The 23,895-nt window shown below is 36.7% G+C and overlaps 1 protein-coding gene across 4 annotated transcripts in view; it reads right to left on the reverse strand.

The window, feature by feature from the left end:
• mov10l1 (Mov10 like RNA helicase 1) overlaps window positions 1-23,895 on the reverse strand; it is a 221,507-nt gene that overhangs the window by 146,866 nt on the left and 50,746 nt on the right. For all 4 annotated transcript variants that reach the window (XM_055201125.2, XM_055201124.2, XM_073871734.1 and 1 more), the window contains exon 5: window positions 9,978-10,090. In XM_055201125.2, coding sequence (XP_055057100.2) covers window positions 9,978-10,090 — 113 coding nt within the window. The remainder of the gene's footprint in view (window positions 1-9,977; window positions 10,091-23,895) is intronic.

The raw sequence follows: 23,895 nt of genomic DNA on the forward strand, positions 1-23,895 counted from the left end.
TATACAGTCTTGTTCAAAATAAAAATAATAGATAGCAGTACAATGTGACTAACCAGAATAATCAAGGTTTTTAGTATATTTTTTTATTGCTACGTGGCAAACAAGTTACCAGTAGGTTCAGTAGATTCTCCGAAAACAAATGAGACCCAGCATTCATGATATGCACGCTCTTAAGGCTGTGCAATTGGGCAATTAGTTGAATTAGTTGAAAGGGGTGTGTTCAAAAAAATAGCAGTGTGGCATTCAATCACTGAGGTTATCAATTTTGTGAAGAAACAGGTGTGAATCAGGTGGCCCCATTTAAGGATGAAGCCAACACTTGTTGAACATGCATTTGAAAGCTGAGGAAAATGGGTCCTTCAAGACATTGTTCAGAAGAACAGCGTACTTTGATTAAAAAGTTGATTGGAGAGGGGAAAACCTATAAAGAGGTGCAAAAAATGATAGGCTGTTCAGCTAAAATGATCTCCAATGCCTTAAAATGGAGAGCAAAACCAGAGAGACGTGGAAGAAAACGGAAGACAACCATCAAAATGGATAGAAGAATAACCAGAATGGCAAAGGCTCAGCCAATGATCACCTCCAGGATGATCAAAGACAGTCTGGAGTTACCTGTAAGTACTGTGACAGTTAGAAGACGTCTGTGTGAAGCTAATCTATTTTCAAGAATCCCCCGCAAAGTCCCTCTGTTAAAAAAAGGCATGTGCAGAAGAGGTTACAATTTGCCAAAGAACACATCAACTGGCCTAAAGAGAAATGGAGGAACATTTTGTGGACTGATGAGACTAAAATTGTTCTTTTTGGGTCCAAGGGCCACAGGCAGTTTGTGAGACGACCCCCAAACTCTGAATTCAAGCCACAGTACACAGTGAAGACAGTGAAGCATGGAGGTGCAAGCATCATGATATGGGCATGTTTCTCCTACTATGGTGTTGGGCCTATTTATCGCATACCAGGGATCATGGATCAGTTTGCATATGTTAAAATACTTGAAGAGGTCATGTTGCCCTATGCTGAAGAGGACATGCCCTTGAAATGGTTGTTTCAACAAGACAATGACCCAAAACACACTAGTAAACTGGCAAAGTCTTGGTTCCAAACCAACAAAATTAATGTTATGGAGTGGCCAGCCCAATCTCCAGACCTTAATCTAATTGAGAACTTGTGGGGTGATATCAAAAATGCTGTTTCTGAAGCAAAACCAAGAAATGTGAATGAATTGTGGAATGTTGTTAAAGAATCATGGAGTGGAATAACAGCTGAGAGGTGCCACAAGTTGGTTGACTCCATGCCACACAGATGTCAAGCAGTTTTAAAAAACTGTGGTCATACAACTTAATATTAGTTTAGTGATTCACAGGATTGCTAAATCCCAGAAAAAAAAATGTTTGTACAAAAGAGTTTGTACAGTCAAAGGTAGACACTGCAATTTTTTTGAACACACCCCTTTCAACTAATTGCCCAATTGCACAGCCTTAAGAGCGTGCATATCATAAATGCTGGGTCTTGTTTGTTTTCTGGGAGTCTGCTGAACCTACTGGTGGCTTGTTTGCCACGTAGCAATAGGGAATGTGCTGAGGACCTTGATTGTTCTGGTTGGTCGCATTGTGCTGCTATTATTTTGAACAAGACTGTATATGCACTATTTTAATTATTTTTATCATGTTGGCTTGAGAGAGCCAACATACTGTTGTTGTACATAAACTTTTTATTATTATGTTGGCTTGAGAAAGCCAACTTACTGAAATGCTATTTAAACGTATTATTATTCCGATCCAAAATTTTCTGACTCTAACTCATCCTAGAGCTTTAACTCTACATACTCCAAACTCAGGTCAGACCTTCAGTCTTATCTGACTTGAGTTGCTATATCTTTTCTAAGGGATCAGACTTACGGAATTCCTAAAAATTGGGATCAAACTTCCCAAAATTCCCATTGACTTAACATTGCAACAAACTTTGAAAGGTCATAACTCTGAGTCTCGATTTCGTAGAAACGTGTGGACTTCCACATTTGAAGAAGCTGGCAGGCTGTACCCCTGGGGTGTAAGAGGCCCCCAAAATTTCCCCATTGACTTATAATGGGGGCAGGAAACATGTCCATATAAGGGAATAAAAACGTCCCAGATGGAATATCTTCACTTTAGAGTGTCGTGGAGACATGGCGGTGGTCTCATTTTACTCAGTCATCAAATCAGTCTCTTAGGATCGTCCCAGAGCTATTAAGCCACGCCCCTAGCAACAATTTTGGGTACCCTAGCAACATCTCCCATAGACTACCATTATAAAAAGCCCAGATGGATATCTTTGCACCAGAGTGTCATAGAGACATGGGTGTGGGCTCATTTTACTCAGGCATCCAATCAGTCTCTGAGGATTCTTATCGAGGTATTAAGCCACGCCCCTAGCAACCAAATATGAGCACCCTAGCAACATAATAAACAAAGCCTTAAATCTCTGGATCTGAACATCATAGAGACATGGGGGTTGGGTCTTTGGGTCATGTTAGCTTCATGCTAACTTCATGCTAGTTTAATGCTAGCTTTTTACTAATTTCATAATAAATCTTGCTAACTTCATGCTAAATCATGCTAACTTCATGTTACGTCTTGTTAGTTGCACGCTAAATAGTGCTAGCTTCATGCTAATCATGCTAACCTCATGTTAACTTCATGCCTATCATGCTAGCCTCATGCTAGCTTCATGCTAATCATGTTAACTTCATGTTAATCTTGCTAGTTTCATGCTAGCTTCATGCTAATTATGTTAGCTTCATGCTAATCATGTTAACATCATGTTAGCTTTATGTTAATCATGTTAGCATCATGCTAATCATGTTAACATCATGCTAGCTTTATGTTAATCATGTTAACATCATGCTAATCATGTTAACATCATGTTAACTTCATGTTAACTTCATGCTAATCATGTTAGCTTCATGTTAGCTTCATGCTAATCATGCTAGCATCATGCTGGCCTCATGTTAATCATGCTAACATCATGCTAATTTCATGCTAATCATGTTAGCATCATGCTAGCTTTATGCTAACTTCATGCTAAATCATGTTAGCATCATGCTAGCTTAATGCTAAATCATGCTAACTTCATGCTAAATCATGTTCGCTTCATGTTAAATCATGCTAGCTTTATCTTAAATTATGATAGCTTCATGTTAAGTTGTCAAACTCTACTATCAGACTAGGCTTTCTCAAGCCAACATAAAGTTTGTTTCGACGAACCTTTCTATCTAGTTTCTCTTGATATTTTAAATTCATGTATCTTTGATTTATGTTTTCTCATTTCTATGTAAGCATTTTGCATGACCTCTGTGTATGAAATGTGCTATACAAATGAACTTGCCTTGCCTATTTTCTTGACAGATGATGCCTAACCTTTGATTAGGATTGTGCAAGGTACAAGATTTGAAAAGTTATTTTTTGTGAACTCTGTCTAGTGGTGTACAAACAGAGAGACGCACAAATACAGCAAAAAGTATTTAGTTACAGATTACAAACACTTTCTTATCAAATGTATTTAAACAAAATACTAAATACTGCAGTGAAAATTTGCAAATACAAAAATACATTTAAATTTTTTGCTTCTAATTGTGTCTATTTTAACTCTTTAACATTGGCATGTCCCACAATTTATTTTCTCATTATTAGTAATTCAAATGTAATTAGGGCTGTCAAAAGATTAATCGCGATTAATCGCATCCAAAATAAAAGTTTGTGTTTACATAACATATGTGTGTGTACTGTGTATAATTATTATTTATAGATAAAAACACACCCAATCATGTATATATTTAAGAAACAATTTTTATATTTATATATAAAATATTTATATTTATATATAATATAAATTATCAAAATGTATATACAGTATTTAAATGCAAATATTTCTTAAATATATACATGAATGTGTGTGCACCTATATATACATAATATTTATACACAGCACACACACATATGCCATGCAAACACAAACTTTTATGTTGGATGCGATTAATCGCGATTAATCTTTTGACAGCCCTAAATGTAATATATTTAATTAAATTAAAATATAAGGTTAAACCTTGTCATCTTTTTCTGTGAACTCTGTCTAGTGTTGTACAAATACACAAAAATAAGGGCAGACTATAAATTTGGGTTAGTTAACATGTACATGTCTTTTGAGATTCTTCAGAATAGGAGAACTACCTTGACCATGCCTCTCAAATCAGGGGCCTCATCTATAAAACTGTGCCCAGGATCCTAACTAAATGTCTACGTACACACAAAAGCCAAAAATAACAACGCAAAAAAATATTCAGATTTATAAAACAATGCGTATGCACACCAGCAAGCAATATTACCTTTATAAATCACAGATCACCTGAAAGTGTACGTATGTGAATCTGCCTCATATCCCGCCCTATATACGCCCCTTTTTAACCATAAATAGTCAATGCAAATCACCTTCTGAATGCTGATCCTCATAATAATGAGACTGGCATCCAATTGTTAGTTCATAAGTTAAATGCGCCCAGCCAATAAACGCAAGCCATTGTCGTAATCCTCGAGCATTGAAAGTACGCAGCATTACACACGGGGGTCACCGCAGCATTTATATATTTTTACAGCAATTATATGCTGTAACACCTTGCCAAAAGCACAGCATAAATGAGAAGTATCAGTAAAATAAAATAAATTCCGTAATTCCTCATATAAAGACCGGGGCCTTTATTTACTTAAACTGCCGAAGGTAACAGGCTTTTATTTGAAGCAGGCTTTTATTAGAGACAGGCCTTTATTTCAAATTCCATCTGTTTGATAAATAATTGTTTTAAATTAGCCGTTAAAATAAAAGCGATAGCATTCTAGTGGATAGAGATCATTAATTTTTTAACAGTATATTTTTTTCAAGGTTGTCGAAAAGTCCAATGTACTTACTGCAATCTATTGGCAGCTGTGCATTATGATGAACTTGAATGCATGTAGGAGATAACACCACGCCCACATTATCCAAACATGCCCCAGCCAGATGCCCCTACCGCTTTCATCATTTGAATGCATTTGTTTTGAGCAAAGCAGGAGGTAAAGCACTCTCTTAACACTGGAACCGATCGTAATGTTAAGTCTGTGTTTTTTTTATTTAGTCGTATGAAGCCCTCTCACATGCCTATGATATCGCTTAGTTGATCTGTTGCATGTGCACCGTAGATGTTCACTACCCCTGCTGCACGCATTAAAAGGTTTTAACGAAGGCAGATGAAGGTGAGTGCTCGCGCAGTTGACGTCTCTCCTTTTGAAACGCGCTCTGGCGCGAATAGGCTCATACTGCGCGTAAGCTAAGCTTTGTTTATACCCACGCTTTGGTCTGCAACGCAAGCCTCCGCGGATCGCGCGCGCGTCTCACCAAACGGACGAGGCGTTTATAGTTGACGCGCTAAGCTCTCACTCATTTTCACTCGGCACTCATATTTCCCTGGCCTTTATTTGTCCGCGATGACCACGCCCACTATCAGAGGCCCGGCGTTTATTTGAATAACGGCTTTTATTTGAGGAATTACGGTATGTGTTTTCTGCTCCTTTTGTGCACGCGTCTGATATATGCGGACTGTTCTCCAGCAGCAAGAGCATTCTCCTCTGCTACACAAAAAGCAGACATAAAAAATGAATCATTTAAAAATTAAAACATAAATAGTAATTTCCTTTTACCTAACAGACTTGCATTAAAGGCGGAGTCCACGATGTTTGAAAGCCAATGTTGATATTTGAAATCACCTAAACAAACAAGACCCTACCCCTATAGAATCTGGACCTTCTGTTGATAGACCCGCCCCACACATACGCAACCCGGCAAGGATGTCGGTTAGTACAGTGGTTCCCAATCCTGGTCCCCGAGGCCCCCCTGCCAGGGGGTCTGGGATGTCTCCTTATTGAACACACCTGATTTAACTCACCAGCTCATTAGGGAGACATGTTTACCATTTTAGAAGTAGGCTGATAAATTAAATCAGGTGTTTTGAATGGGAGGACATCTAAAACTTTCTGTCGGTGGGCCCTGGAGGACCAGGATTGGGAAACACTGGGTTAGTAGACACGCTCCTTACTGCTGATTGGCTATAAGTGTGTTTTGGTAGTCGGCCCGTCGCCTTTTCCAAAGCGTTTTTCAACCATCGTGGACTCCACCTTTAACTTGTACACGTGCGAGTAAATATTTATTTTAGTGTAATAGGCGAACACATGTTTCTTCATGCAGGTTTTGTTATGAACATCATAATTAGGACTATTATAACAATAACAGAGAGAAACAATTGTCTGGGAGCTTGACGGCAGTATTTCCTCACTTTGACATTTGATTATAAAAATGCACATTAATTAAGGTAAATATTTGGTTATTTACACTGTGTTCTGCAGTTATCTATTGGATGCGTATTTAACGCTATCCATCTGTCGGTCCATCTCGCGCTGCCATAGTGGACATTGTGACCGTGAGACAGCGCCGATTAAAAATTTTAAATGATTTTGGATTTAAGATTGAATTTTACAAGATGTATATGAAACAATTATCACTCAGTTCAAGCACAAATAACACTGCTGGATTTCATTGTCATGATAACATGGAACATATGATAAAGTGAAATTAAATGTGTTTGTGTTATCAATACTTATAATCGTTCTTGACTTTTCATATTTACATTTTTCGATTTGATTTCAGTTCACTTTCTCGCCATCTGTGTCGCCAATTCCTCCTAATTATCTTCAGAATGTGCGTACGCATGGGTCATTTTACTAGTAACTGAAACAATGTTTAATTAAGTGGATTAATAAATGTGCAAAGCCATAACAAGTGGCATCCCCTTACAATTTTACATCTGCAATAATTTGATTTTGCCATAATCTGTCCATCAGTGGCAAGGCCAGACATTTGTAACTGAGTGGACCTTGGAATAGGGGGGACCTGAAGGCCTACTCGTTATTTAAAATTACTTTTTGCGTTTGTGTCCAAAGCACGTGTCTACAAACAACACCCATACCCCCCCCCCACCATCGCAAACATAAAACTCATCAGATTTATGTGATTTAGGCAAGTCATCCCACCAAGGGCAGAAAATACAGAAATCCGTATTTATACAGAAAAACCACATCCCTGAAAGAAGTTGAATTGCGGACACATTTAACTTGACCATTAAGTAATTCGTGGCACTATGGTGGACGAGCACCTCAGTGATTTTTTTTATGTCTAGGGACACACCAACTCAGTTCATGTGAGAAATTCCCCCAACACCAAACTGCCAACGGGTCAGGTCCAGGACTAACTGGGATATATAAACTTTTGATCAGGGTCATTTGGGTAGTTTCTGTTGTCATCGTGATTTAAAAAGAAAAAACACAGTTGATTGATAATAAGCAGCTAGTCAAAACACAAACTATGAGTGAGAATTTTTTTGCATTATCATTGATATTCTCTGAAAAATCATAAATTCTGCCAGGTAATGTAAACTTATGAGCACAACTGTATATTGTGTATTTTCAAATCTAGGTGGAACAAATTGTGATTTGCACTAATATCTGATTTTTCCAACATGTACCCAAATCATATTGAATCGCGACCCCCAAAACGAGATACATACCGAACTTTAACTTATTATACCATTACAGCCTAACTGATAATTGTATAATAGTTTTCAAATATCACTAATTTATACTGTTCAACAAGGAGAATTTGGTGAAGCAAATCAATCACTTGGCTATTCCAAAACATTAACTTTCTTACAAGTTGTTTTTCCAAAGCAATGATGTTAATCCAGATATCGAAAGCATCCCCATTCTTTTGCCACTAACCGATATGCACTATTGTGCCATTTTCACAATAAATAAATAACCAAAGATAATTAATTTTATTGGTTTAATTGGACCTCATGTTAAATTGTGTCACCAATGTGTACTTACAGAACTTGTTTAGGTCACATTTACTCCAAAATAAAGAAAACTCCAAGACTAGGCACCACAGCATGGGCGTCGAAACCATTATACGTGGGTGGGACAGATCCCACACACTTTTTAAGACCAATGATAATGGACCCACCCACTTTTTCTCTATTTTAGCACATTTGTCTGTTCAATTATCAAAGCGCTGTTAGTCAAAATCCATTCCACTAGAGCAGGGGATCCCTAACCTTTTCATTTTTTTACACCGCGGACCCGTTTCAGCTTTTAAACATAATTCGCGGGGGTGAGTGGTCGCTGAGTTGCTGTTCGAACAAAGTGCTGACAATCCTCCTTTGCCAAATGTATAACGTTTTAAACAGAAGTAAAGGTCAAACAACCATGCATTAGGAAAATTAATAACTGCTTTATTTATAGTATATTTTCTATAGACGTGTAAAACCAGATTATAGCGGATTGTTTTACTTTCATTGTTTCACGAGTGCTCATTTAGTCTTAATAATTAACGGTAAACGAACTTAGCTTGCTGTTCTTAAAGGCAGCTCGAACCTTAGGTCGGACTTGAGCCCCAAGTTCAAGACACAGAAGAAAAAAGGAGGAGGAGATGATGAGGAGGAATGCCAGAAGAATTGCGTCTGTGCGCGGAGACACGGAGACTCCCGTTTTGATTTTAATGATAATTGACAGCACTAAATGTGGTTCCTTTCAAACGTGTAGGCTACTCGTTAAAATATTATTACTGCAGTAAAATAGTTTATTTTGATTATGGTGCCACGATTGCTGGATAATTTTAAAGTTTTTTTTTACAGAAGCCTGCAATTACTTTTCATTTGCGATATCACCGAGTTGAACGTCTTCACGTATTGACATTATGTGCGATGTACATTTGCAAATGATTCATAAAGTCATACCTCTGCAATTGTTTGATCGATTGTGTTTTAGAAGTACACATTCTCAAACTCTTATGACAGTATTGTTTCCCGACGGATAACATTAAATAAATTGATCTCATTTCCAGAACATTTATATTTCTTTGAGAGAAAGAGAGACTGAGTATAACAAATAAAAAAGGTATACAAAAGTTGTATCAGTTTACCTTCATTCGTTTTTCGTACCCTTTATTTCCTCAAAATAAAAAATAAACATTGTAGCCTACTGTCAGCAGAGCAGAGAAAAAAAAATGTCACAGAGAAAGATAAATGAAACATTCTTCTTTGCAAAATATTTAAAGGGCTATTACCAGAATTCCGACCGCAATAGGCTACTGTCTTTTATTTTATTAATGCAAATGTTCAGGCTTATTAAAAGGAAACATGAAAATTGCATCTTTTGCAGTAAATGTATTTTTTCCGGGTGAGGGGGGTACGTGGGGACCCACCCACTTTTCATTTGCTTCCAACGCCCATGCACCACAGTAATGTATATGTTAAAACCTTTAAAAATTTGTAAATTATTGCAACTGGATGAGCCAGCACTACTGAATTAAGATTAAGAAAACAAATTAAGGTGAGTAAATTTCCTGACATGACACTGGGAACTGTTTTTTTTGCCCTCGAGTCCGAGTCATTTGATTTTGAGTATCTGCCGATACCGAGTCCCGCTCCGATACTTCTATAATACATAAAAAAAGAATAAAGAAGAGCGAAAAAACAGATCCAGGATGCTCCTTATGTCATGCTGTTTCTGTGTGGAGTCAAAAGGGTCTGACTCTGTGCCAGAGCATAACTATTAAAAAATAATGAGAATATAGTATATATGTACAAAGGGTTAAATTGGGATTGTTTTGTGGGGATGCTCTGTTAGGAGGGAGGGTTCGAGGGGTAAAATGTTTAATCCTAATGACAGCAAACCACTGGGGTGTTTCAATGACATTTTGGACCTCTGATAAGATTTTATAAGTTTCAGTTTTAAAGCTGTGCCACATGTTGACCCAAACTTTAAAACCTGAACTTTAAATTATGGAAATCTATGAGTGTGACACCCTATATGCATTTGGTGCACATGTCATTATGCACTTGATCAAAATGAATAAAAACAAACCGTGTCCATGCGACGATATCGCAGTGGTGAAACTGTTTGGGCCTGACTACTCCATTCTTCAGGGCTGACAAAATATTGAGCCAACACCCAGTCTCCTTTCATTGGCTCAAAACCTAGAACACAAACAAACATGTACACACACACACACACACTCATTCTTTAATCATTTTAAATCATTCCACGTACACAGAAACAAAATGCACACCATAACATAAGCAAAAAATACATTATGATCATTATTTCAATTATTTAATTTTGACGGACAATTTAGATTGCATTTTAAATTTACAAACATTTGACTAGTAACAGAAACCATGTTTAATTATATGGGTTGATAAATGTGGAAAGCTGTAACAAGTATTATTCCCTTACTACTTTACATTTGCAATCATTTTATTTTTACATATTCTGACCATCAGTCGCAAAGCAATACATTTTAACTGAGTGGACCTTGGAATAGGGTGAACCTGAAGGCCTACCCATAATTTAAAAATGACTTAATTTTACAATATAGTACTGGTTAAATGAATTATATTATAGTTTTTGAGTCATGGGTTGAATAAAAAGTGATGTGGGAAAATAAAATAATAACAAATCAAGAAATTACAAGAATATAAAATAGAAAAGAACACAGTTACAAATAAAGTAAGATCTAAGAGTATTGATTAGGTCAGCAATAGGCAACATCAGACCTGGAGTGCCGATGTCCTGCAGAGTTTAGCTCCAGCTCTTATCAAGCACACCTTGACAAGCTAATCAAGGTCTAAAGAGTCACCAAAAAACTACAGGTAGGAAAGGTTTTATCAGAGTTGGAGCTAAAATCTGCAGGACATCGACACTCCAGGACCGACGTTGCCTACCCCTGGATTAGGTAGAGAAACAGAATCAAATTAATATAACACTGTTTTCATTCTATAAATTAAATATAATTGATCTTTTTAAAGCTATAAAAGTGAGTTTCCTTTGGTCTTTTGTAGTTGATTAACATAATGACTCAAACATAAGCATTTCTTATAAGAGGAACACCGGAGATGCGTTGATCTATACAATGACACATGATCAACTGCTCACTTATAATAAATGACTGTTTTTATAAGAATATTGGCAGAGATTGTGGTATTACAAGATCATTTGTGCGTATATCTCCTGTCAAGCCCAAAGAAATTATCTACTTGCATGATTTTTGAAACGCACGTTTCCGTGCATGGGTTTTTGAGTTTGTGTCCATGAGTGTGTATGCGTATGCACACAGAAAACAGCTCACTTTAGTGTCTTTGTTGCTCAAATAGTCTAAAATCGCTTAAATGTTAATGTAAACATTATGTTCTAACAGCATTTCATGCAATATTGAGCAATTTTACCATATTTACATTTACGTATTTACAGCAGTAGGCTAGTAGACCGTGACTTACAAGCAAGGAGTATGTCCATCATTCGTTTCAATCCATTCCAATAAAAAACTCTTTCAGGACACTTTGCAATGTCAGTCTATGTATATATGTTGTTTTAATTGATATCATTAACGCCTCAAAATTCAACAGTTATAGTCTTACAATGTTTTGTGTCTTACACTTGACTTTACATCCCGAAGGCAGTCGCTCTACGCATCTTCAACAAGCACGTGTATGACGAAGAACACAGAAAAGGCGGATGACATCACAGGAACGCGAGAGCAGAGTACTTATGATTTCTCGAATCACTCATGAACACATGGTTTTATTAAAGAACAATGTTAAAATATATAAGGGGTTTTTACAGATAGGGTTTAGATTTATCCAGGAGTAGGTCTTATTTATATTAGGACATTTAAGGAGTTTTTAAAAACACTACTTACAAAATGCATTACTGGTGTGCATCTTGAGAAAAAAACAATAGCAGTGAAATAATTAATGGCAAAAATAGAAATAATTAAATTGAGGAGACATCTCAGCTCATCTAATGCACAGAATACGCGAGCAGAGTGAGAGACCACACCAATAAATTCTTATACATCATATAATAAACAACTTATTTTATTAGTATTTTTGTGTATTTGGGTTAATGTGGTTTCATTTATTTATTAACTTTTTGTATAATCGAGAAGGAAACCAGGAGTAAGGGAAATAGAGTGTAGTAGACCTATTATCAGATCCACACTCCGGAGCAGAGGGGGCGGTAATGCACCTATAAGCTGGATGCCAACCGTTGTGAAAGAGATGACGACAGGCTTTGTTGGCAGCGGCGTAGATATGTATTATAAAGACTAGTGCCGAGTCCCAATTCGCCTACTTATACTACGACCGAAAAGTATGTACTGTTTTTGTGAGGAAAATGTACATACTTTTGAGTGTGTAGCAAAAGAGTATGCACGTTCTGGGACATACTTCGATGACGTCATGCAACGTGAACGAAAACGTGGTTGCCTAGTTACGCACACCACGACTGTTATCAATATTTCATTCTTTCTTATAACTTATGTCCAATATAATTGTATTTACTATTCTCATCTTTTTTCTTATCGTTTTTTTTTTTCACAATATATTTTACAATGTGTTCTACCAAGTTGAGGAGTGAAGCAGGGCGTCATTGTAGAACCAAACGCAGGTCGTTTGTGAAGCGGCTGTTTCTGACGTTCATGTGCAATGTGTGTAACGAAAGCTACTTATTTTAAAGTAAAAATATTTAAAGTTTATAGTATAACTATTGTTTAATGTATTTTATACTTAATTTTATACTTATGTATATTTTATACTTATGTATATAACTCAAAAATACCCCGATGAAAATTAATCATGCTTATACCATGTTTCTTTTCAACATTTGTACAGCCACCGTATCAGTGTGGTTAAGCTCCTCCCTCCCGCACGCAATGGGTTTTGGGCAGTGTTGTATAAAGTACTAGAAAGCAATACTTGAGTAAAAGTACAAGTATTGTACTAGAAAAAGACTTTGGTAGAAGTGAAAGTTGTCTTTTAAAATATTACTCAAGTAGAAGTCTTAAAGTATCTAATATACTTAAGTGTCAAAAGTAATTTTCTGATATTTAATGTACTTAAAGAGCCACTAAAATGACCACAAAAAAGTGTATATATTTATTGTTGTGGTCTACCACAATACTGTTGTTTGAATTAAAGTTCAAAAACGCATAATTTTTCTCATAATATAGATATTTGCAACATCTCTCTCTAAAACGCTTGATTGCAGCGCGTGTCTCTTCAAAACCCCACCCCCACAAATGCCAAGTATACTCTGATTGGTCAGGGATTCTAAACGATTGTGATTGGTCAATCTTTGTAGCGTTCGAAATGTCCATTACCATAATCGGGTTTCGGCTTCTCGTGCGTGTACAGATAATCGTCTCTGTAAACTGCCTCTATAGGCTATTGCATCGGTATTGCCTTGCAGTTTGAGCCTGAATCAGATTTAGAGAGTTTGCAGAAAGAAACAAATCTAACAGAAACTCCTTCCCAGCGAATCGAGCAGGATGCTTCACAATGCTAAATTTGTAACCACCTTACACTTCGGATGTGTTGTGGCTGCAACAAAAGGTCACAAAAATTCAGACCTCTGTACTTTTTCCATATTCAGAAAGTAAGGTAAACCCCCTGAATAAATAATCAGTGTATTACAATTCTTCATTTAAGTGTCTGCATAGATATTTAGTGTCTGTAATGTAAAACCGCTTTATGTCACAGCGGGGCTTCTTAGACAGAGTGAGAGCACAGCACAGGTGCAGCAGTCTGATCGTGGCCACTTGTAGTCATTTTCGGTGAAGCTCTGCTGTGTAGCCTACTGAAGAGAACTGTACTAGTTGTCTGTCACATAATAACTTGTTACTCTCATTCGTTGTGTAAAAGCATGACGGCAAACCTTAGTGCAGAATTGCTTTATAATAATATGTCGATGTCCAGACACCAAACATCTACGCTAAAATACAATACCATACACGCGTTCTTCGCAGCGCAGACCAAACTCTCTCGTGTAAACACACTACATTTATCCGAGTGTTGTGCATGGGATTTAACACAACGTGCAGATAGTTTCGCGCCTACTGTTTGAATAAACAATCTATCTATAAATAAGTATGAATGAATAAATATGCCTGTTTGAAATATGGATGCAGAAAGATCTCTGTCTACCAATTCAGCACCATTTCCATGGACAGCAGCCGCCAACATCGTAAGTAAGAAAGGTTTTAAAGTCTTCATAGCACGCTATGTTTAATTCAAAACAACGTCACTGAGAAACACAGCACTGAGTATAAATGTAAGAGGTGTTATGAGGTTTATAGAAGCTCCGTCTCTCTCCACTTACTACTCAAACTTTTACCGCGGCACGGCTCTTGTCAAATGAGTTTGTATATGCGAGAACTGCTTTATTGGTTTTATACACCAATAATAGTATTGTCGTTTTTTATGCATTTGCTTGTCGATTTAGAGCTACACAGGTTTAAACAGTGGTTGAGTTTAGACATACAGCAGGCTAAAGTATGTTAAAAGGCATCATAACGTGCACGGACAAGAGACGATCAATTTTACAGTCCTCTGAAAAGACAAAGTTTACAGTGTAACACTATACTGCATGATTTGAAACGATTACATTCATTGTAACATTGTATAGTTTTGTATGATTTACTGAATTCTCCACACAACATGGCGCAAATACGCGTGAAAAACTCCCATATATGGTGTCAGTTTATTTAAATTTTTTTAACTTTTAATAATTTGTTATGTTTTCCACAGCATCGCGATCGTACACAGCTAATAAATCTACACATAATAATGTATACTGGTTGTGATCCTAAAGCACTAGGTAATAAATTAGGAACAGATAAATCCTTTAGGTGCAAACGATGCACAAATCCAGCCTTGACCTCTACATGTTTAAGGAAGCAGTGGTCACAAAAATGACGAGAGGAGAAATATAGTTTCTGGTTTCAGTGCGAAGGAATTGCTTTGTGACTGTTTATTGCATAAACTGTAACCACTATTTCACTTACTCTTCATACTGTACAATATTATTTTACCCTCATATAAAAACAGCTTCTTCTAGACATACTGAAATCAATAACTCCGCAATACCGTTAGCAAACAGACTATTTAACAAATCAGTTCTATTTGACAACAGCAAGTGGGCGGGTACAAGCAGCTAGTGGGCGGGCATTATTCAAATGCACACATTCACGTCATCAGGTCACGGAAATAACTGTAGAACTACATATCAGGCGTTTACTGTAGTACATTAAAAATGCCTTCGGTTAAAGGGAATATCTTCCTTTAAATTGGACTGTGACCTTTGTAACTCTGCACATCCCTTTTATGCTCAAAACTGCTACATTATACTGTAACTAGAGCTAAAAAGTTGAAATCCACGAAAGGGGCACTTTAAGTATTTGAAGTAAAAGTAAAACGTTTTTTTTTTTAAAGCAAGCGGTTACAACTTCGATTGTGTACTTTATTGTGGCTTTCTTATAGTAAAGCATATTCAGGGTTTCCATTATCTTCTTAATCTCAATCATCAAATAAAAATCTGTTTTTTCCAGGACTTTTCAGGCACAATTCTCTTAAGTTCAAAGAGCAAACAGCATATTTTTAGAGCTGACATCAAATAAAAAAGCAGAAATTTCACTTTTGTATAAACTTCAGGTAAAAATGAAAAATAAATAATAACTTATTTCTATCAAAACATGAGCATATTTTTGAAAAAAGTGGAGTATCCCTTTAAGTTAGCTGCTTTACTAAGAAAAAAACTCCAACTCGTTCTGTGGCAATGAAAGCGCTGTGACTTTGATCAACAATGCAAGCGTACATTCACAATGTATAACATTAGCACAACAGAGTTTTGAGTTAATTAACATAAAAGGAAATCTCCAGTTTGACAAAACGTATGATGTTTTTGAAGACGTGAATACAGTCCTTAACACTTTCTTTCTAACCTGCCACTGATTAACATAGCAGTTTTTAAAAAAATATTTCTCAATCTAACATTAGCCTACCGGAGGAAATATTCGTCCGGCAGTTATGCTATAATGTTACCATAAACAGTTAAGCGTGTTTCAGTTGAGAGTTCTCTGTGAATTAAATAAATCCATGGAAAAATCAGCGGTGTAACGTTGACGTTTATTAAACATGTGCGCCTGGCCATCACATTAGACAGATAATTATCTAATACGGCTTATGATAACTAATAGCAGCGTTTTAAAACTAATTCCAAAACGTTTCTAAATAAGGGACGCGCAGAAAATGTCATTCATGTAATTTTATAGATTACACTCATTCACTTCACACACATATTATACGTGCTTTAAGGGCTTTATAATTTAGCTGTTCCAGTAAACACGTTATGATGTCTGGCCGAATATATTATATATATATATATATATATATATATTTATGTTTGACGAATGCTTATCAGTACATTACTTTTTGGTTTCTTCAACTTTAAAGATGAATATTCTCCTTTAGAGATGGGCAATTTTTGCAATAGCACATTATATTCAAAATTTTGAGCTCATAAAAAAGATTTTTCGCTTATTTAAATGACTTATGTTTTTATGCACGTTTAGATTTGGTGCAATTTCCCAAAGGCTTATAATTAGGAAATACACACAACACGCTTAACTTATATTTTCTTATATTTCTACTTATATTCCTACTGTTCAGTAATGCAGAAAAGCGCAACACAACCATGTTAAAGCTTTTAAACGTTCAGATGCAAAAATGAACTAAATGTAAAATTAGATAAATTAGTTAATGATATTGCGTAAATGCGCTCGGTCTCTTCAAAGGTCTTCGTTAGTTATTTTGTTATAAGACAGTTATCATATATCACGTCTCTTCTACTGTAAGTACACGGAAAAAAATAAAACAAATGATGCGCGTTTGAGTCGAAATTTTATGAAGAATATGTGACTGTTTATGTAACTGACAAAAAAACCTTCGCCAACGAAATGTTTGCCAAAAAAGCCTGCATTTGTATGACATCAAAGTCTATCTCCTAAACACAGAAAATCCGTGTCATGTTACTTCAATATCATAGACTAGAGTATACACTAAGCATGAAGTCAAGCACACAAATTGTCGTCAGTATGGCCTACATGAAACACGACTGCCATCTACAGGTTTTTGTATTTCCTGCATCCCCCACCGAACCCCCCTTCTGCGGGATCTCGCAGAATTTCGGAAGTACTCGCGGCATTCTGCTCTCAGAGACGCGCATTTTTAAAGGCCACATCTGTAATCATTTAAATTACGGATGCACCAATATGATTTTTTTGGTGGGCCAATACTGAGTTAAGCAGACAACTATTAGCTAGTTTATTTCTGCATCAAATTATTTTTACTAAACATTGACTGGATCTAGTTAACATTCAACTGACCAACATTAGGGGGTGGTTTCCCGGACAGGGATTAGACTAGTCCTAGACTAAAATAATATAAATTGGAGCTGTCCAAACTGAAAACAACTTGCACTGACATATCTTAATATACATCAGTGCCTTTTGTTTGCCTCATAATACAGACAAGTAATGGTTTTGGTAAGGCATGTTTGTTAAAACTAGTTATATTTCCTAATTAAACTATGGCCTAGTCCTGGTTTAAGATAATCTCTGTCCGGGAAACCACCGCAATAAGTAGGGGTGTAACGGATCACAAAACTCACAGTTCAGATCATATTACAGTTATTAAGGCACGGATTGGATCATTTTTTGCAATAGCAAAAAAAGAGGAGGGAAAAATCAAATAAGAACCAATTAAAATTTTTCATTTAAATTACATTTATAAAAAAAACAAACTTGCACATTAAAGCAACACTTTGTAGTTTTTCGACCTTCATAATATGTGACCTGATCCAGCAAAATAAGTCACAGTGACCCAAATTTCAAAATTGAGATTTTGGTATCAATGAATAGAGGAGACCATAAGCTTTCCAATGATATCCTAGTCAAAGTCATACCTTGAATGGTTTTAAAGATATAGACATTTAAATTAAGGTTGTCTGTCCTCTTTTTTCCAACTGAAAACCTGAGAAAAACGCCTTTAAAGTTTTTTGCCCGTTTTTTGAAGATATCTTTCAAAATCCATTAAATTTTTAAAGGGATAAAAGATTTATTTTACAGCTTAATTTGACCAAAGACATTAATATAAATGCCATTACAGTAAACCAGGAAACTAGCTTACAAATCAAACAGAATGATGTTTATTAAAATTGTGAAGTAACAGAAAGGTTTCTGTGATGGCTGGGGTTTGAGTTAGGGGAAGGGAATGGAACATTACGCCTATGGAATGTCCCCACAAAACAATGTGTGTTTGTGTTTGTGTGTGCGTGCGTGCGTGCCTGCGCGCGCATGCGTGTTCGCGCACGTGTGTGTGTGTTCGCGTGTGCGCGCGTTCGCGTGTGAGAGAAATTGAGAGGCAGAGACAAGCAAAAAGAAAACAATAATGCTTGCCTATGTAATCATATCTTCATTGCAATCGATGACATACAAATCACAAATGTTTGATCTAAAATGTTTAGTCTACTAAAGATGTAGAAAGTATTAAAGGAAGAAGATTAGTAATTTTATAATTGTGTTCATAGCTTCTGAGTTTGTGTATGTATACTTAGTGCTGGGCGATGATTCGATAACGACAACAGTCACTAAGTGGCACTTCAGTAGCACGGCTGCCATTTTGGAATGAAAATTCTCAAAATTCTCAGCGAATCTCACATCCAAATCAGAAGCGCAATAGTAAGTTTCTTAAATTAAAGTTTTGTTCAATTGCTACACCTACACGAAACGCTGTATTGTCTTGTATGTATGTATGTGTTGATTTGTTGTTGTTATCAGCTGTGGAATCCAATCATTAAATAGATACAAATTTGAGGTAGTTTTTTCTTGCTTTATTATGTAATTCTATTTTATGCTACTTTACACATTTACTATTATTATTAGTTACCAACTCCACTAGGTATGACATATATTTTTGTACATATTAATCCCCTGGATCCCGATACAAACATTATAATCTTATAAAATGCTTGTTCTGTCTGTTATCCTATAAGGGTGTCACGATTTCGATTTTAAATCGAAATCGATCGAAATTAAGTCACAGCTTCGAACTTCGAATAAAAAAATGGGATCGTCGATGCTGCCACGACCCCATTTCACGTCCGGTCGGCTTGCCAAGCGAGGAAAAAACTCATGCCTTTAAAAACATCTGTCCAGCGGAACGGCATCATATTTTAAACACGAGGGATGCTACAACTCCTTGAAATGCATATCATAAACAGGATTACCAGTGATCTGACTTTGGACAGAGTGCAGCTCTCTGCACGTGCGCGATAGCGAGGGAGGCGCAAAGATGCAGCGGGTTATATTTTAAACAAAAGGATAGTTTGCCTCAGCTTGCATGAAACGCATAAAACTGAACAAATACATAAGGATTACTACTTTAGTTTATGTTCAGAGTTCGGACAGATGCGAGCACGTGCATGTGAGACAGAGAGAAGCGCAGCTGCTTATTATGCTGGATTTATTTCAGATGCTATGAGTCCAAGAACCGCGCATTAAGTCCATGTGCATTAAGTCCTATTAGAGATGCGCGGATGGACTATTATTTCATCCGCAACCGCATAACAAAACTCATCATCCGTCCACCATCCATGCGCACCAACGTTTCTGACCAGTTTTCAAAACTGCACCCGCCCGCCATCCGCTGACTGGGCAATGCAAGGCGCTGCTGATGACAGCCGCGAGACTAGAAAGCTCTTGAATATCAGCAGTGAACTCCGTCTCCGATCGGCGCACAGGGACAAAAATTAATAAATAAATAGCCTAAATTAAACGCACGAATTACATAGCCTGCACTGGTGTCATCCTGATTTACCACGTTGTAAAACTTATTCCAGGCAACCCTTTCTGACATTCTATTTCCTTTGTTTTTAATTCTCATTTTTTGAGTTTGTCACGTACCCTTTGCCGGCGTTGATAAGAGCTGTGTCAAATGCGTCCTCATTTCTCCGCGCTGTTAATGATAGAACGAATGGATCCTTAACAGCCGAGGCTATCCCAAACAATTAATAGCTTTATTAAATAAAACTGTGTATTTATTAGAAAACTTTTTCTTGTCACTGTTTTAGTATTATAAGTTATGTTTTGTGTTAATATTATTCTGTTTATGTTGCGTATATTTCTAGGTTGATTATTTGATATGCTGTTGAATAGATTAATCTACATCAATGTGTCATATGTTCTAAAATAAATTAATATTTTTCTGATTACATATTTATTTTAATAAGTCAGAAATGTCTCCGCTGTTTTCTGCTGACAGGCGCGGTGGGCGCTACTGGGGGCGTGTGCAGCAGGTGACGCAAATTTTGACCGTCTCATTTCAGTGCTTCTATACTCTTTGTTTCAGTTCTCTTCTTGAACTTCTGAGGCTGCCACTATGAAAGACAGAGATGTTGCATGCTTAGAAGGACAGAGCTAATAACAAGCAGTCGATCCGGCACCCGCCCGAATTTAATTAAAATATTATTTTTCGTCACGTCATCCGCCCGATTTATGTAACTGCCAACCGCGCATAGTCCATGTGCGTGCCAGAAGGAATCCTCTCTCTACAAGCTCTCGCGTTAAGTTAAGCCCACAAACCCCCATGCGAGTTGTGCAATGTGCATGTTAATGCCAAAGTATTATAATAATAATAATAAATAATGGCATATCATTTTTGTCTAAATGATATGCCATATAAAAAATATGTAAAAATCGAGAATCGGATCGAATCGTGACCTTAGAATCGAAAATGTAATCGAATCGAGGATTTGGAGAATCGTGACACCCCTATTATCCTATAATTGCCACTTTTGGAGAGTTGGCTGTGTTTTTTTTTACTTAATCCATTTCGGGCAATTCAGATGTATGTGTGTATGTGTGTATGTATATGGAGCCAAAATATTATGTGTGGATGAGTTTATGTCGCTATGTATGTATGTAAAATTAGCCTATATAAAAGTGGAAGACTTGTCTAAATATCTCAAAATAAGCTGTAAAAAGGGATTAATGATCACTGATCGTATGGTCTGATTGTATGTTATTCTGTGTTATTATCATTCAGTTTGAATTTGATCTTTTAATGTACAAAGTAGCTGATATTGCCATTACTTCTAGTTGACTCCCGAGTCGCTTTCATTCCAAAATGGCGGATTCGTGGGGCTGCTGCTGGGCGCTGGTGTTGCAATGGAACATTCTATTGAGTTTCCCCTCTTGTGCTTCTATACTCTTTGGTGTCAATTAGACTTGAAAGAGTGGAGTAAGATGAGGCAAGTTATTCATTTATTAGTAAAGCCCTATGATTTTCACCATGTGGATAACGCGGACGGAATCACGTAATCCAAATGCGCTGAAACATTTTCCTTTTGTGTAATGTTGGACGCGCAAACGGGGTTCGTCAAAGCCCGGAACACAGCAGACAAAATAGGTGCAGTATACTGTACTTTCTTTTCTGCGTTTGCTTTGCGCACACACGTTTACACAGCTTTAAAAATATATTTACAGGACATTTACAAATTCAGGAACCTTAGGAAAACCAACAGATCCACCACTGCAGTGAATATACTCTGTATAAGTGTGCGCTCCCTCAGCAACGTAACGCTCTTGACATCCATTTATCAACGTGTATAGCTCGTATATGAATAACACATGTGTGATCACTGAACTAAGTTTTCTTTCTTGTTTAAGTGAACATAAACAGCTGGATATTTATCAGTATATTGAAACTTAAAGCAGTCTGTCTTGGGTCTTAAAGTGACAGTAGCCAGCTGTTTCTGTGTCAGAAATGTGTTGATTTCATAACAAATATATTTACATTTAATACAGATGCCTGAACATTAAAACAAGATTTTAGTATTTGTATTAGGGATGGGACGGTATGAAAATTTCATATCATGATTATAGTGACCAAAGTTATCACGGTTATCAATATTATCATGGTTTTGTTCAAATGAGATGGAAATGTTCAAAAAGAACTGATACACACACGGAAAACATTTGAACAAGTTTTATTTTTTTAATTTCATGTCCCTGAAATTATTTTTGTGGTAAAAATAATAAATCTGTCTAATAAGTTTACTGTGAATGAATACAATACATTATCCCTTAAATGCCGCCTTGTGCAAAAAACTATGTTGCATGTGCACGCCTGCGTCAAGCTGATTCTGGCCGGACAGGATTTACCGCGAGTTTTCAAAATAACGGTTATCAAACACGGGTGCAGATCACTCACTGTAGTGACACCAGCCAATCCCCCACCCCTTCACTTCAGTCAGTCAGCCTCTCAGTTCAGGTGGCTGCAGTCACACAGTGTCTTCTTCACAACATTTTTACACCTGGTATTAAGACGCGCTTTGGTCGATTGGATTATAAATGGACAAGAGAGACGCATTCCCGCTTACATTTGGTGTTTTTAATCCGTCTCTTTGTCGACTTGCGAGTTAAAACGCAAGCGGGAGAAATGACGCGAGACAGAGAAATTACACGTTTAAACTACGCGCAGCCGTGCACTTATATAACACTATATGAGATTACTGCTGCTTGTGTTGTTAGTTAACACGCTCATTTCAGAGCAATTGATTCAATAAGCTCACGCAACTCTACACCCTTGCTAAATAAAAGAGGCGGAGCGAAGACGCTTTATTTTTATAAAAGTCTAAAGTTTGCACGGAACCCTGGGTTTGTGTTATAAAAACCTTGTGCACAAGCACAACATTAAACATAGCGTACATTAGTATGTGCTCCGTCAAGCATTGTCTTCGTAACTGTGAGTGGCTAACTAATTTGTGAAGTACACAACTTACTGTAAAGCTAATATTAATCAATGACTTCATAAGTTTCTCTTTATAGCGTTATTCTCGTCAAAACTGCAAATGATGCAAGTTTTATGTATTTTGTTCTCTTTGTGTTTTAAAGTTATTTATAATAAGTCAAGTTTACTGTTTAGTGCACTGATATCCAACTAATTTTGGATAATAAAGTTTATTGTTAACTTTTTAACAACTATTGTTGCCTATAGTACATATCTTTGTCACATCAATATAAGTGTTGGATCACCACATTTGTGAGTGATCACCACATTTGTGAGTGATCATTGCATTGCATTGTATTTATTCATAGTATATTATGTTAAAGTATATAGTGTATTCTATGTACAGTACTTTAGTATAATATACTGTAGTATATACTGAACTATAATGTACACATAAAGAATATCGGCCGATATATCGTTATCGGTCTTTTTTTACTCCCTAATATCTGTATCGGCATCGGCCCGAAAAAACGCATATCGGTCGGGCTCTAATTTTGTTTTCTTTAGTCTGGCGAAAGCTGTCAATTAATGTGTCGCAAATGTGCTACCTAATGTTTTAGACAATATGCTATGATTTACTATGAGCATTTATTAAAACAAAAATGTGGATTTTAAAAATGCGTTTTATAACGTGCTCTGAGCCTTCAACACGTTGGCTTCATTTTTTGTGAAAGCACGTCGAGTCTCTCCCTATAAGTGTGCGTTCGCGTGCTCTCTGTTTCTCAATGAATTTGGTGCGACGCGAAGCAAGCTCAGTGTCTTCCATGTTTCTGAACTTGAGCAGAGGTCTTGAGGATGCGGGAACCGTATGGTTCCGGGTTTATATTTTAAATGGTCAGTCGGGTCCAGTTAGGACTTAGTTTAATTACTTTTAGTCCCAAGTCTGATTAATATTGTGTTTAAGTTAGTCGATCGGAAAACGGCCATGAGCGCTACCGCGCTAAAGCTCGAGTGAAGTTTCAGCGTGCCTCCGGTTTCTATGGCGATGGTTCTTGTTACGACCACGCACTGCATTTTCTTCCTCACATTTTTTAAATAATCTTATTATTAATAAACCATATCTTTTCTAAAACCATATCCATATTTAAAAAGTTTGC

The sequence above is a fragment of the Misgurnus anguillicaudatus genome, chromosome 2 (genome assembly GCF_027580225.2).
Source record: "Misgurnus anguillicaudatus chromosome 2, ASM2758022v2, whole genome shotgun sequence".
In the NCBI taxonomy this organism is placed as follows: domain Eukaryota; kingdom Metazoa; phylum Chordata; class Actinopteri; order Cypriniformes; family Cobitidae; genus Misgurnus; species Misgurnus anguillicaudatus.